Source organism: Gavia stellata, chromosome 9 (genome assembly GCF_030936135.1).
Source record: "Gavia stellata isolate bGavSte3 chromosome 9, bGavSte3.hap2, whole genome shotgun sequence".
Lineage (NCBI taxonomy): Eukaryota > Metazoa > Chordata > Aves > Gaviiformes > Gaviidae > Gavia > Gavia stellata.
The window spans coordinates 25,760,558-25,774,566 of NC_082602.1; the positions used below are offsets into that span (position 1 = coordinate 25,760,558).

A 14,009-nucleotide genomic window follows, 5' to 3' on the forward strand; every position below is an offset into this window, starting at 1 on the left:
ACAATGTAAGACTCCTTCCACTGTTCCCCCTCCTGCCTACCCCCCAGAAGAACCTTCGGACGGAAGAGGTCAGTTGCCAGGAAAAGTCATTAGGATCCCGCTGGCATAATAACCCCTCCGCTTTTATTGCAAGGAAATAAAATACTACCACTACGCCATTTCACCAGGTACTCCCCCTCCCCAACAGCTGCTACATCGAGCGAGCCCTTCCAGAAGGGACCCCTCCACCTTGGGCTCCCCCCACGCAGGGTGCGGGACGATGCTGCAGGGCCCTTTGGTTTGGCCACCCCCGGACAGGAGCCGGGGACGGGCGTGGGGCGGGGCGGGGCGGGGCGGCTCGGCTCGGCTCGGCCCGCCCCACTCCGCTCCGCTCCCAGCGCCGCGCTGCTGCCTCATGGAGCCGCACGGGCCCGGCTGCCCCGGCAGCGTCCTCTTCGGTGAGCGGCACCGGGGGCCGCGGGCGGGCGAGGGGAGTGAGCACACGGGGAGGGGGCGACTGGGGTGGGGGGGAGAAGGACGTGGGGAGTAATAGGTCGGGGGGGGGGGGGGGAGACACGTGGGACGGGTAAGAGACCGGCGGCAGGAGAGACGGGGGGGTGTAAGAGGGGGGAGTAAGGAGAGACACGGGGGGGTAAGAGGGTGGTGGAGGGCGGGGGGGGGGGGGGGCAGGAGAAACACGTGGGGGCAATAAATGGTGCGCAGGAAAAAGACAGGGGGAACAGGAAGACTTTGAGGAGTAACGGGGACGGCGTGGGGCAGGAAAGACACGTGGGTGGGGAATAGACGGGGGGGGGGGAAACACGTGGGGGGCAAAAGAGAGACCTGGGGGCAGTAGGGGGGGAGTATGGGCAAGAGAGACACGTGGGGCTGGAGAGACACGTGGAGGGCATTACTGAGCCCGGGGGGGGGGGGGGGGGGGAGGAGCAGGACACTGGGGAGAGACACGTGTGTAGCCGGGGCACGGGGAGAGGGCGACCAGCGAGGCCCTGGAGTCTGGGGAGAGGGACACGTGTATGGCCGGGCTTGGGGAGGGAGCGGGCACGTGGTGGGGGTCCTGGGGCGATTTGGGGGGAGCCGCGTGGGGATTGGGGTTCTTGTAGGTGCAGGGGACTGGGAGGGGCTGGGAGTAATGGGGTGGGGGGGGTGGCAGCCCCGCTCCTGCGCCAGCACAGGCGGCACCCCCGGCTCTCGACGGCCTCTCCTGCTCCTCCGGTTAATCCCCCGCGCTCCCACGTCAGCGTTTCGTGGGTGCCTTTCGCGGGGCGGCGGAGCCGTGTCCCTCCTCGCTGGGAGGGGTTTCGGCTGGGGCTGTTAAACCCTCGCAACACGTGGCCCTGCGCTGCTCGTAAACGTGTGTGCAAGCAGGCGTGTGCACGCGTGTCCGGGGCTGCTCCCGGCCCAAAGCACCTCAAGCAGGCGCAGCGCAGCTCAGCAAGCACTGGTATTGAAAAGGGAAGCGGAGCAGCAGCCCCCAGGCCTTTTATGCACCTGGATTTCGGTCCTTGCCCCAGTGAGCTGAATACATAAGTATGGTTAGGAAGAGGTCCTGCCCTGGGCTGTCTTTACTGAGGCTAATTTCTCTCTCTCCGTTGCGAATGTCAGGTCTGGTATGCAGGGCTCAGATTTGTGTTTTTCCAATCTGCTTCACATTGGTGAATCATCCTGCAATAACCAAACACACCCAGGGCGCTCTGCCTTTCCTTCTTCCTCACGGTCAGCTGAATCCTGATCCTAAGAGCCAAGAATATAATTCTGCATGTCCCTTGTTTTTGTAGCTGTTTGGACAAGTATGTGATAAAATCTGTCTCCACACCTGTCTTGAGGGACTCCAGCTCTCTGCAGCCTGGCCCAGCATCCTCCCCTTGGGTTGTTCCTCATCACTCAGGTCTCACACTCTGTGTCTTTGCCTCCAGACTCTTGCCAGAGCAAACATTTTGCTGATGCTGGGGAGAGCAGAGCTGCCTTTCTGTCTGCTCCCTCTCCTATTGTCTAAAGCAGTGCACCCTGGCTGTGTGGCTCTCTGGATGGGATGAGCCTTGCCCTGCCTGTGCTTAGGGCCCTTGGGTGCCCCTGGGCACTGCTTCATGGCAGCCTGGTTTGGGGACACCAGTTTTTGTCCCTGTATAGTGCTGAGCCAGGTGCATCGTTCTTGGGGACACCTTATCCTAGAGCCCAGCATGCCCTGGCCTGAGCCTGCCCTTAGCATGAGAAAATAAGGTGTTTGAGGGATGCCATGTGTGTGCCCAGCCGGGGCTTGCTCTGGGAACCCTTTGCCCGTGGCGCTTGGGGCTGCGTAATGGCTGCTGCAGCTTTTCTGATCTCTTTTTTCCAGGCTGTGAGCTGACTGCCAGTACCAAATCCTACACGTTTCAGGTGGATGACTCCGATGACTCCGACCACATTTTGGCCCTGTCTGTGGTAAGAGAAATGAGAATTAACTGTGCTTGTCCTCTCCCATGGTGGCCCACAGCCACACCCCCCCTTCCCAGGCTCATTCCCCCTTCCCTGACCCAGCTGGAACAGGGGACTCCCTTGGCTGAGGTCTCAGCACTGGCTACTCTCAGGACAGGGCACAGGACTGTCATGTTTATGGAGGTGCTTGAGCAAAGCCAGTGGTGTCAGGAGGCTGCTCAGCAGAGGAATACTCCAGACGTGGGGTGAAAGAAAGTATTTTTTCCTTGTATTTGACCTTGCTGGAGCCTCCCATTAGAACATGGGCCCTCACCAGCTGGGTCTCTGGCTTGTTGCTCTCTAAGACCAGGTAGGTGCAGGGCTTCGTTCCTGGCTCTCCCTGGGGGATGCTTTCTGTCCTGGGAGCACAGGACCTGCCAGCATGGATCAGATCAGCAGAAAATGTAGCTCAGGCGCCATGTCTTGAAGTGGCTGCAGGAAGAGCTGTCCCAGATGGGAAAGGCACAGAGCCCCTCCGGAGGCGGTCAGGGGGCAATTGCTGCAGGGGTGTGCTTCTGAGCTCTCCCTGTTTTGTGGAGCAGCGTCCCCACACCTTGCATGGCAGTTGGGCTGGTAGCATTGTTGTGGGTTGCTTGCCCCATGGAGAGCCCTGGCTGTCCCTGCTGTGTCCCCTGGGAGAGCAGTAGTTCACGATATCCGCTCCCACCCAGGTCTGCCTCACGGACGGTGCCAAGGACGAGTGCAACGTGGTGGAGGTCGTTGGGCGAAACCACGAGAACCAAGAGATCGCTGTGCCTGTGGCGAATCTGAAGTTGTCATGCCAGCCCTTGGTAAGAGGTTGTTTTGAAGACTCAGGTGGGGATGGCTGCAGGGAACTGGACATCTCTGGATGTTTGCGGACCTTTCCCCTAGGATCCTGACCATGAGCTGGTTTGCAGCTTGCAGGGAAATGCCCTGGGTAGCCTTGGCCTGGCTGCAGATGCCCCCAGAAGGACATGTTTAACTGGGCCAGGCGCCGTGCTGCGGACTGCAGGACATTCTGCTTTTTGCCTCTGCCCCTAACTCAGCTCCATCGCTGTCTCTTTGCAGCTGAGTCTGGACAACTTCAAGCTGCAGCCTCCAGTGACCTTCCGCCTGGCGTCGGGCTCTGGCCCGGTACACCTCGCTGGCTGGCACCGCATCAGTAAGGACTTGTGGATGGGAAAGGCTTGGTTGGAGCGAGGGGTATGGAGGGGCTCCCTCCAGTGCGAACGGCAGCCAGGGAGCCCCTGGGAGATGCGCATGGTGCTGAACAGCACGTGTGCTCGGTGCCTCCTTTGTGCTGGTTCCCCAGGGCCATCTCCGTGCAGGGATTCCTTCCCTGCGTTAAAAAGCCTTGCATGGGAAAAGGGGTCTGCATGACCCACACTCTACCCTTTTCCCATGGCTGGCTGGCTGTCACCATTCCCCTCCAAGACCTCCCTCCAGCTGGGATACAGCTTATTGCCCACAAGCTGCTGTTAAAACTGCTTCAGTGCTCCTCAGGCTGCTCTGCTCTTGGGTCCTCTTGGGGGTCAGTTGTATTTGCAAAGAGGTACGTTGGTGAGTAACAGAGTTACTTGTGTGTCGCAGTGCACAGGGAAGATGCTTCCTTCGAGGAGGATGATGACTTGTCTGAGGAGGAGGAAGAGCTTGCTCCTATCATGCCAGCCAAGAAGTAGAGGAGGAAGCAGTAACTTATCTCCAGGCAAGGTGAGGGTCCAGGCAGCCTCAGAGGAAGTGTCTGGGTGGCTGTGACGCCGGTTTAGCAAACGTGGGTGGAAGCTGCCCTGCTGCAAGAGGCTGCTGGTCTCAGTGTGGTTCTTTTTCCAGGTACTCGCTGGGACTTCTCTCCCTGGATGGCTTTTACCTCGGATATCTCTTGCCAGGACCTCAACGTTTGCTGCTTTGTTTTTATTTTTATTTTTTTTGTTGTAACTTTTTGGGGAGCAGGGGCTGCTCCCAGCACTGGGGTGTCTCCTTTCGCACAGCCCTGGGAGGTTGATCCCAAAACTGGACGGATGCTGCTGGTATATTCTCTATCCCCCATCCCTGTGCTGGGAGTCAGGGATGGAGGAGGTGATCCTTGCCCTGTGCCTTTTTGCTGTCCTGGACCTCTGCTTTACGCACCTCCTCTGCCTAGCTCTGAAACACCCAGTCGTGGCCCCTTCCCCAGCAGATGGACGTAAAGCCAGTGGTGGGACAGGCAGTTTCACTGATTCTAGTGTGTTTGCTTTTCTTTACTCACAATTTGATGTTTTTTATACACTTAGAAGTGTGAAACTGGGGCCCAGGCTGTGTCCTCAACTGCAGTTATGGTGGGATGGGAGCTCATAGCCTATTTGTGTTTTGGGGGACATTCTGGGTCAATCTGCTTTGTAAGGAACTGTTTTTACATTCTGAATAAAGGTCTCGGGCATCAAGTCTGGAGGGGGTCACTGCTGTCTGGCAGGTTCCTCCCACGTGCACTGCAGTGGGAGATGCTCCCCTGTGTCCAGTTCCTGACACTTGCTTCTCTTGGCAATGCTGCGGAGCTCCCAGGAGTGACCTGGGGGCTCCTCTCTCTCCCTTGTGGGCTCTGCATGCTTGCGCCCTGTGAACCACCTCATTGCTGCATCCAGGCTACCGAGGGAAGGGGCAGAGGTGCAGGCGGCTGTATGGGGCAGGGACCCAGCTCCACATGTGCTCCCAAAGGTAATTCAGCTGTTAGCAACACCCCCCCTGGTTTGCGCCACATCGGCCATGGTGCTAGGTGCTGTCATGGCAAGGTGGTGAGTCCTCACTTGTGTCCTGCTCTCCGCCCAGCAGCGCCCTGTGGAGGGGTGAAACCGGTGCCTGCGGGCTGTGGGGCAGGTTTGAACTCTGACCGTTTCTGGGGAGTCGTGTCCCCCTGTACCTGGGTACCTGGAAAGGATTTGATCCTTTCTGTGCTTCAGTCAGGTGGCACTTCTCACCTCTGGGAGCTGATCCTACCCTAAAATATTTCTCTGGCCATTTCCCTGCATCCGATCTTGCATCTCTGGCCCATGGGGTGATGCCTGTCCCAGCCCTCCTTGTTTGTGACACTGGCTGTTGTCCCTGAGAAGCACCATGTACTGTCCTGCCCTGCCAGCCCTGTTGGTGCCCTGGGACAGCGAGTTTCGCAGTTGCGTGGACTCTGGTAGGAAATCCTCCAGGGCCAATCCTCAGGTCAGGCTCCATCCTAGATTGTTAGTGGGGCTCTTTCCTCTGGGCCCTGTGCTGCTCCCCTCTGCATTCCATGTCCCCGCTGTTTCCTTCTGACCCCGAACAGCCCTTGATCAGCACGGAGGGAGGCTTTGATGCCCCTTACAGCGAAGGGGAAAGGACTGCTGTCATCCCAACCCCAGGGCATGGGGCTACGTCCCGGGGGAGGCACCGGAGGACGGAGCAGAGCGGGCCGGGGGGCGATGCACCCCTTGGCTGGTGCGTGGCACCCCGCAGCAGCACGGGGGGAGGATGGCGGGGGCCTGGGAGAGGCAGCGGCGTTACCCCGGTACCTACCGGGGGACCCGGGGCGCGGGAGGCGGCGGGGGCCGGCGGGGCCGCTAGGTGGCAGGCGGGCAGCGCGGCGGCCCCGCTCCCGCCCGGCCCGTCGGGGCGTCCGGGGGCCAGACGGCCCCTGGCCTCTCCCCTTGCCCGGCCCGGCCCGGCCCGGCCCGCTGGGGCTTGCACCGCGGCATGGCCGCGCTCCCCGGGGCTGGGCAACCGGCTCCTGCTCCGTGTCCCTGCGTGGAGCGGCGGGCTGGGCTCTGGCCCCGCGGGGAGGGTGGGTGCCGGCTGGGAGAGGTCGTGTCCCCGGGGAAGTACGGTTCCTCCCGCCATCCCCGGGCAATAGGTCTGTGTCCGTGCCCACAAGCGCTGTGAGATCCCCCTGCAAATTTCATTGCCCTGGGGAGGTTTGTGGGAAGGGGGGCGATTCGTCAGCCTTGCTGAGTGAAGAGATGCAGGAGCGTCCTTCCCGAGGGCTGGATGCGTGTTTGAGAGGTGCTGGCGGGGCACCGCGTCCCGGTGCCCTGTGCCGATGGTGCGGGAGGGGAGTTCAGGGCGGTGAATGGAGCTGTGGCTGTGCCGGTGCCGGGATGGTGCCCAGCCCCTGCCAGGGCTGTCACGCACAGGGCCTCGTAGATCTCCCCGGCTGTGTGCAGGTGGAAGGGGTCAGGGCTAATTTATCTGCTGGGCCTTGGTCCCACTTGCTCTCCACGGAGGAACAACTCGGCTCGGGGGAGATATGAGCCAGTAGATCATTTTTAACAAGGTGCTCCTGGGAGGGTGGGCTGGGGGAGGCGGCTGGCTCGGGGCCTGGGGGGTGGTGATGAGGGGAGGGAGTGGGCACAACTCAGCCCTGGCAGGGTGGTATGGCTGCTTCACGGGGTGGGAGAGGCAGTGCTGGCTGATGAGAAGGAGCATTTGGCCTCTTAAAGGGTAGAAGGAGACAGTTTCATGGTGCTGGTTTCCTTAGGGGTGTCCTGGGATAAGGGGCTGTGGCAGGAGGGACAGCCCTGGCAAAGGGCAAAGGAGGCACCATGGGGGACATGGTGCTGGTGGCTGGGGGCTTGAGGAAGACCAAGCTTGTCCACCCCACTGCAGGACCAGCCCATCCCAAAGCCTTGCCACGAGTGCTGCCTGGTCCCCAGTGCTGCTGTAGGGCAATGCCAGGGGAGAGGGAACATCCCAATCCCAGAGGGGGCAATGGAGGGGCTGGGGCGTGTTGGCACTGACAGGCCCCTTTCTAAGTGACTTGGGGCGGTTTGCTCCCCCCCGCCCAGCAATGTCACAGCCTTGATGTACTCAGCTTGGGGAGAGGGAGATAAATGCTGAGATGGCAGGAGGCTGGAAGGGGGGATGCGTTCACACACAGCACTTAATGGGGAAGGATGGGATTACAGGGGTCACGCTAGGTGAGCAGCTTCTTTCGCAGAGCTGATGGTATCAAAGCAGGTGCCCCCGGCTGCAAATACCTTGGGCAAACAAACAGGGCTGTCTAAGAGCAGGTGAGCTCGGGCACAGCCGGGCTGGGGGGTGCTCTGGGTTGGCAGGGGGCAGGAGGCTCTCTGTGCACGGGGAGTGAAGCATGGGGCTCCTCGTGTGAGGCCTGCCTTGTTTTGCATGGGGTGGGGGGAAAAATGAAGTTGTTGTGTGCCTATGTACATATGTGAGCTCCCCATGCTGGAGATGCACGTAAGGGTGTGGAGCCCATTGCTCTCCCATGGGGTGGTGGAGGTGCCGGGACCCAGGGAGCCAAGTGATGCCCCAACACAGGTGATGGCTCTGAGGTTGCTCATGGACGCTGTTGGCTCTGACCATCCCTCCTCTTTGCTGTGTTTTGGGGCTCTGTATGCTGACATTGCTGGGGGTGGATCCCTCTCTATCCCAGCAGCACCGGGGAACCCTGACACTGGCTGAGCCACGCAGCAGAGAAATGTGGCCATAGCATGGCTTAATGTGGAGGCCTACATGCAAGAGCACCATGGCCATGCACCCATACTGCCATGCTCTCCATGGCCCTCCCGACCTGGCCTGCTGTGCTCAGTGAGGGGCTCGGGCTGCTCCCTGCAGGGTCTGGCCCAGGTGCAGCCCCGCTGGGCTGGGGCTTGGCTGCCTGCCTCCAGCCAGGTGGCTGGGCAGGACCAGTGGCTCCCAGAGGATGCTCTGGTTTCAGAGGTCAGGTTTGAGTTGCTTTTTCAGGGATGGAGGAGAGGGATGGGGAGCAGCTCTGCTGAGCATGGTCAGGCAGTGGTTTTCCTTGTGATGCCTCAGATGGTCCTGCCCCAACAGTTTTCTTGCTGGGTCTCAACTCTCCATGGCTGAGAACTCAGCCCCAGGGCAGCTGAGAGGCGCAGCTGTAACTGTGCTGTAGGTGGGGCTGGTCCCCTGCTCCACGAGCTCTCTGTTGCTGGTTCCCACAGTGAACTGGGCTAATACTGCTTTTCTCTGAGGCTTGGCTGCTTGGGCTATAGAGGAAGCCAGTGGGACACCCCTGGCGATGCAGCATCCCCTGTTATTCCAGGGTGCAGTGGCTCTGCGAGGTCAGGCAGAGAGCCAGGAAAAGGGCCAGCAGACCCATTCCCAGCCAGGACCATCCTGGTGGTGGGTGTGATGAGTGAGTGTCCCATTCTCTGCAGTGTTAGCTGTGCTATCCCTGTTCTCTCCTGCCGGGCAATGTGCACAGGTACCTCTGCTAATGCCCCAGGGAGCCGCTGGCACCCTAAAGTGCAGGGCTGACCCTGGCAGAGCTGAGCTGGGGACACGTTGCAATCAAGAGAGGAAGCAGCAGGATCTGGAAGGACCAGGCTGCTGGTAATTCCCATTCTCTTCCCATCAACACACCTTGCAGAGGGAAATGCTGCTGGTGCACTCTGTGGGAATAGCCCTGTCTGCTGGAGAGGCCAAAACTCAGGTCTGGGGTCATCTCCTGCTTGCTGGTGCTCGGTCATGTGCTGGGTCCTCCCCAGTGTGCCTTGAGCTGGCTGGGAGCCTGGACGTGTGGGTGTTCACCCCGCCAACCGCTCTGTGGGAGGAGAAGAGGCTCCTCCAGCTCCTGGCTCCACAACGGGTGCTGGCAGCTGATTTAGCATGGCTGCTTCTGGCTGATCCCAGCTGCACATCCCGGCACAGGAGGTTGCTTATGGCCGGGCTCTGCTCCGGGCGTTTGCAGGCTGCGATAGCTGCTCAGCATGTCTGCTTGCAGTGGGGATGCATGTCCCCAGCTCCACAGCGTTGCCCAGAATACAAGAGGGGGTTTTCACAAAGGTGCTGCTGCAACAGCCGTGGCTTTATGATCTGCAGTGGGGGCACAGCAGAATGTACTGGGGGAGCACGGAGTGATGCTGGAGCAGGGGTTGTGCCACAAGTTGGGTTTAAACTCACAAACACATAAAGCAGGTGCTAAAAGTGAACATGGTTGGGCTGTGGTAGAGAGTCTCATGCAAGACGGCCTGGGCGAGGCTCCGTTGCAGCCGTCCCGCACCGTCCCCAGCACAGCCTGCCTTGCGCCGAGGCGGCGTTAGCAGCTCTGCTCTCGGCAGCCGTGGCCGAGATACCCGGAGGTCGCAGGTGTCCTGGCCTTCGACCCCTCCGAGGCGCGAATCTAATCGCTGTGGGCTGGGCTGTCCCTGACACTGGCAGGACCGTCACCGCTGGCCGTGTGTCCCTGCCAGGGCTGGTGGCAGCTGGGAGGATGGGGTCTGCCCAGAGCGGCTGGGCTGTGCCCCAGAGGGATTTAGGATCTGCCGGAGGGATCCTCCCAGGGAGGCACCTACATGCAGGGAGTGCAGGGACCTTGTGGTCCCTTGTTTCCAGCCCCAGCGGTGGCAGAGCCCTAGACTGGATGGGCAGGATTTGGCCTCTGTGGTGTCCTTGCTGGTGATGGCTCTGCACAGGGGTTGTGGGACGCCCCATACCCCCTCCACGCCTCCAGCCCCTGCTCCCCGACAGGCTCTCAGGGGGGTGGAGACCCCCAAGCTGCAGCACACGAGGTTTTTGGGGCTGGATAAGAGGGTTGTTGCTGATGGGCAAAGCAGAGGTTGAAGAGAGCACAGGGGACCAGGGATCTCGTCTGTGGTGAGTCTGCCCTGCTAGACTTCCTGGTGCTCAGCTCATGGGGGAGGGCAGCATGGTTTAGTGGTGGGGCTGGGCCCTCAGGGGATGAGATTTTGGCTCCTGGGGAAAAAGTGGGTGCAGAGTCATTGGAGAGATCTCAGACCCCATCTGAATTCCCTAGGTGCTTGCTCCTGTGCCTAGGCTGGCTCCCTGCAGCCCTGACCCATCCCTGCACACCCTGGAGATGGTGTCTGCACCGTGATGGGAGCTCAGGCATCTCGTGCATGCCATGGCCATGTTCCAGGATGGTGTGAAGTCCCCTACCACAGCCAGTGCCTGGGAGAAACCAGTTATGCACTGTCTCCAGGCTCTGGCTGTGGTTTTGCCTGGGACCACATGCTCCCCGCCTTCCCAAAACATGAGGTGTTCAGAGTGGCACAGAGACCAAACATGGCTCTGGGCAAGAGAGCTGGAGAGCGGCATGGTTCCTGTACCAGTCGCAGTACCAGTGTGGGGTGGGGGCTGTAGGGCTGATGTGAGCTGGAGGGCTGGGCTTGGATAAAGGCTAGCAGGGGGGTTTGGGGCAGGTCTGTAGGGCTGACCAGCAAGCTGAGGGGCTGTGGCCAACCTGAGGGAGCAGCAGGTGCCATGGGGAGTGTGCCCACCTCACCACTTCTTTGGGGTTTGCTCTCGCTGGCCCCACCGCCTCCCTCCACCCCCCCCTGAGTCTTGCCAGGCCGTGTGGGGTGCCCCTGGGGCTAGCTCCCCAGGGCCGAGGTCAAGACGAGCTGTGGCTCTGCTGGGCTGGGATGTCAAAGGGGCCATAACCCTGGTGTTTTGCAAACTCCTGGGGTCAGCAGTTCAGCTGCCACTGACACAGGGGCCCAGAGACACACACGGGCATTTTGGGTGGATGCTGTAAGCAAACAAATGAAGGTAGAGTTACAGCCGACGGACAGCCCCCCCACCCCCTTCCCAGCCACTGCTGTTGGTTTTAGGCTTAACCCCCCCCACGGCTGGGCACAGGCGTCCTCTTGCTAAGAGAACCCAAACCAAAGCCGAATTGCCCGGCCTGGCTAGCTGGGAGCGAAGGCTGAAGCTGGGCAGAAAAGGGCCAGTATTTTGCTTTTCTCTCAGCTCCTTGTGGCCCTGAAGGAGCCTCTGAGTCCATGCCACGGAGAGGACAGTGACCCCCGGCATTGAGTGATGGCTTCCATCTTCCTGGGTGGCCAGTGGAGCCCTCTCCCACCCAGCCTGGCTTTGACCCCCCTTCCCAGCCCTGCCTGATGGTGTGTGGCTGGAGACCCCGAGAAAGATGCTGCTGCTTGGGCTGGGGCTATGACACTGAGGAAATTGTGCCAGCTGGGAACACCTTGGGACTAGGTCCTGGAGGTGCTGTTTGGTCTGTGCAATGGGGTCAGGAATGAAGTGGAGCTGCTTAAATGCCATGAGCATGCACATACTCATCCACATGTCTATGTGTGTCATCCCTTCCCCATGCACATGTGTCATGGCCATTCCTGGTCAGGCTGCTCATTCACTGACCCCTGTTAGAGGCAGAGCAGATTCACACAAGAATACCCAACCTTGGGTTTAAATCACTCCGGGCTGGGAATGCCACCTTCTCCCTCAACTGCTCCCACATGAACTGCCCTCACTAGGAGCCTTTGGTCTTTGTTTCTGGGTTACCTAGCTCAAGCCCAGCTGTGGGTCTCTGTATGGACCCCTTCCCAAGTTGGGTGGACACAGAGCCACCCCAGTTCTCTCTCCTTGCAGGTGGATGTGATCTGAGGTTGCACCTCCCCACCACTGCCCTCCACAAGGCTCCTGGCCTTGCTCAGCACTGCCATATCTTTACCCACGTGCCTGGCTCACCTCTGACCACCACCCCCCGCCCATGCACTGGGTGTGGATACCAGAGATGAATGCAGTGCTGGTGTTGGCAGAGGCAAACACAGCCATGAGAGGGATGCTTAACACCAGCGGAAAAATCCCTCTGTGCATCCATGGACTGCGCTGGATGAACTCCTGCTCTGCCCAGGGACCAGGAGTGAAGCTGCCACATGCTGAGCCACCCAAGCCTGCCCCTGCCACACTGATGTGGGTGGTGAGCTCTTCTCCAAATCACCCACCCTGGATGGAAAGCAGAGCCCAGCTTTGATTCCTCTGATCTAGGGGAGGTTTAGATTGGATATTAGGAAAAACTTCTTCACTGAAAGGGTTTTCAGACATTGGAACAGGCTGCCCAAGGAGGTGGTTAAGTCACCATCCCTGGAGGTATTTAAAAGACGTGTGGATGAGGTGCTAAGGAACATGGCTTAGTGGTGGACTTAGCAGTGCTAGGTTAATGGTTGGACTTGATGACGTTAAAGGTCTTCTCCAACCTAAACAATTCTATGACTCTATGATTCTATGATCGGCAGGAGCATCGCTGCCTGGGAGTCAGCACATGGCCACCAGAGGATGATGGAGCCAGTATTGACACCAGCACTTCCAGGAGCACAGCCTGAAATTATGGAAGCAAAGGCCACGTTTCCAGACAGCTCCTGGGCAGGAGGGACAGGAGGTGATGAAACCACCTCCAAAGGGCAGAGGAGTGAGCCCAGTTCCCTGAAATGAAGCCGTGAGCAGACTGCCGAAGAGGGACCTAATGGGGCCACGTCACCCAGGTTGGTCCTGCACAGGGGTGGGCACGGCTCCAGGGGGCTGTGACCAGACGCAGAGCTAGTCTCCTGGCCTGGCATTCCCACCGCCCACGAAACATGCCTCAACCCTGCTGCTAGTAATTGAATAGAGAGGAGAATTAATTGTGAGCGGGCTGTGTCTCCCCTCCCTGCTCCTTGTTTGCCCCGAGGCTGCCTTGGCGCTGTGGGTAGTGAAGACAAGGTCATTCCCATGTAACACATCCCGGTGGGGTTCGGCCAAGTTCCTTCCCTTTTGGGGGGGGGGGGGGCAGGTTAATAGCAAGCGGTGGGATCGCCCCAGGCTGCTCGGTGCTGCTCAGCCATGGAGGAGCTGCTGTTGCCTCCGAAACGCCCCATTAATGCTGCAGTCCCTTTGTGAAGGATCAGTGGGCAGGGCTGGGGGTGCTGGGCTGCGGGGCTGGGGCTGGGAAGGGTGAGAGTGGAGCGGGCTAGCATCACTCTGGCTCTGCTGGGAAGCCTCCACCTGTTTATTCTGGGGTGGCAAAAGCTGGTTTATGGCCAAGCATCCTCCAGGCACAGCTGTAAAATGTTACAGGATCCTGGTTTTCATGAGTTTTGGCTCTCCATCACATGGTGTTGGAGGGGAGGGAGACGCTCAGGTGCAGTGGTGCCTGTGCTCCGATGTCCTCGTCTTTGTATGCCCCAGCCTTTGGCTAACCCTGAGCCCTATGTCGGCTGCCCCACTGCCTACACTGTTTGTCCCCTTTCAAAGGCAACTGCTCTGCAGACTCTCCAAGCCCTCTGTGCCTGCAGAGAGATCTCTTTGCCCTCCGGCTGGCTCAGTGTTGCAGTGCGCTGTTGCAGGTGCTGCTCTCCTCCGTCAGTCAGGATTACCACTGTGGTCCTGTCTATGTCTCTGGCCCAGCAGGAGCAGGGAACCGTGCCTGTTGGCCCTTCTCTGCGAGTGGCAGCAATGTCCTGGTTGCTTCTCTGCCTGATAGTTTCCCCTGGTAAAGAGATGTTCGAGCCAAACCTCCTGCAGGTGTTTTGCTGGCTACCCCTCACCCCAAGTTCTCCCAGCTTCCTCTTCTTATGTGAACTCCCAGTTTGCTAGGAGCCCTTGTCTCTGCTTGCCCCAGTGTGGACTGGTTGCCCCTAAAGCTGTGGTTGGGGTTGCTTTTCTTGGCTCTGCCTTTCTGAAATAAGTGGTGCTAGTGGGGAGGTTTTAGGTTGATGCTCAGGGAGGAGCTGGTAACAGCGACACCTTGCTGGCTTTGACCTCTTGTGGGAAGCGGGGGCTTGCTCTGCCGTCCCTTGCCCTGCAGGAGGAGAGGGGTGTCGGTGGACCACTTCTGACCTGGACTGGGCCAGACA

General features: G+C 59.7%; 1 protein-coding gene across 1 annotated transcript; it reads left to right on the top strand.

Moving 5' to 3' along the window:
- The first annotated feature begins 394 nt into the window (after positions 1–394).
- NPM3 (nucleophosmin/nucleoplasmin 3) lies at positions 395–4,677 on the top strand. The gene is made up of 6 exons (XM_059821459.1): positions 395–437; positions 2,333–2,418; positions 3,123–3,242; positions 3,502–3,595; positions 4,024–4,143; positions 4,264–4,677. The coding sequence occupies exons 1-5, from the start codon at positions 395–397 to the stop codon at positions 4,110–4,112; spliced, it is 432 nt and encodes a 143-aa protein (XP_059677442.1). The 3' UTR covers positions 4,113–4,143; positions 4,264–4,677.
- The last annotated feature ends 9,332 nt before the right edge of the window (positions 4,678–14,009 follow it).

Bases quoted from the DNA above. Each gene is read 5' to 3' on its own strand.
- NPM3 (XM_059821459.1), top strand. From the start codon at position 395: ATGGAGCCGCACGGGCCCGGCTGCCCCGGCAGCGTCCTCTTCG. The intron at 438-2,332 runs GTGAGCGGCACC...TCTTTTTTCCAG, and splicing joins CCCCGGCAGCGTCCTCTTCG to GCTGTGAGCTGACTGCCAGT. The intron at 3,596-4,023 runs GTAAGGACTTGT...TGTGTGTCGCAG, and splicing joins CGCTGGCTGGCACCGCATCA to TGCACAGGGAAGATGCTTCC.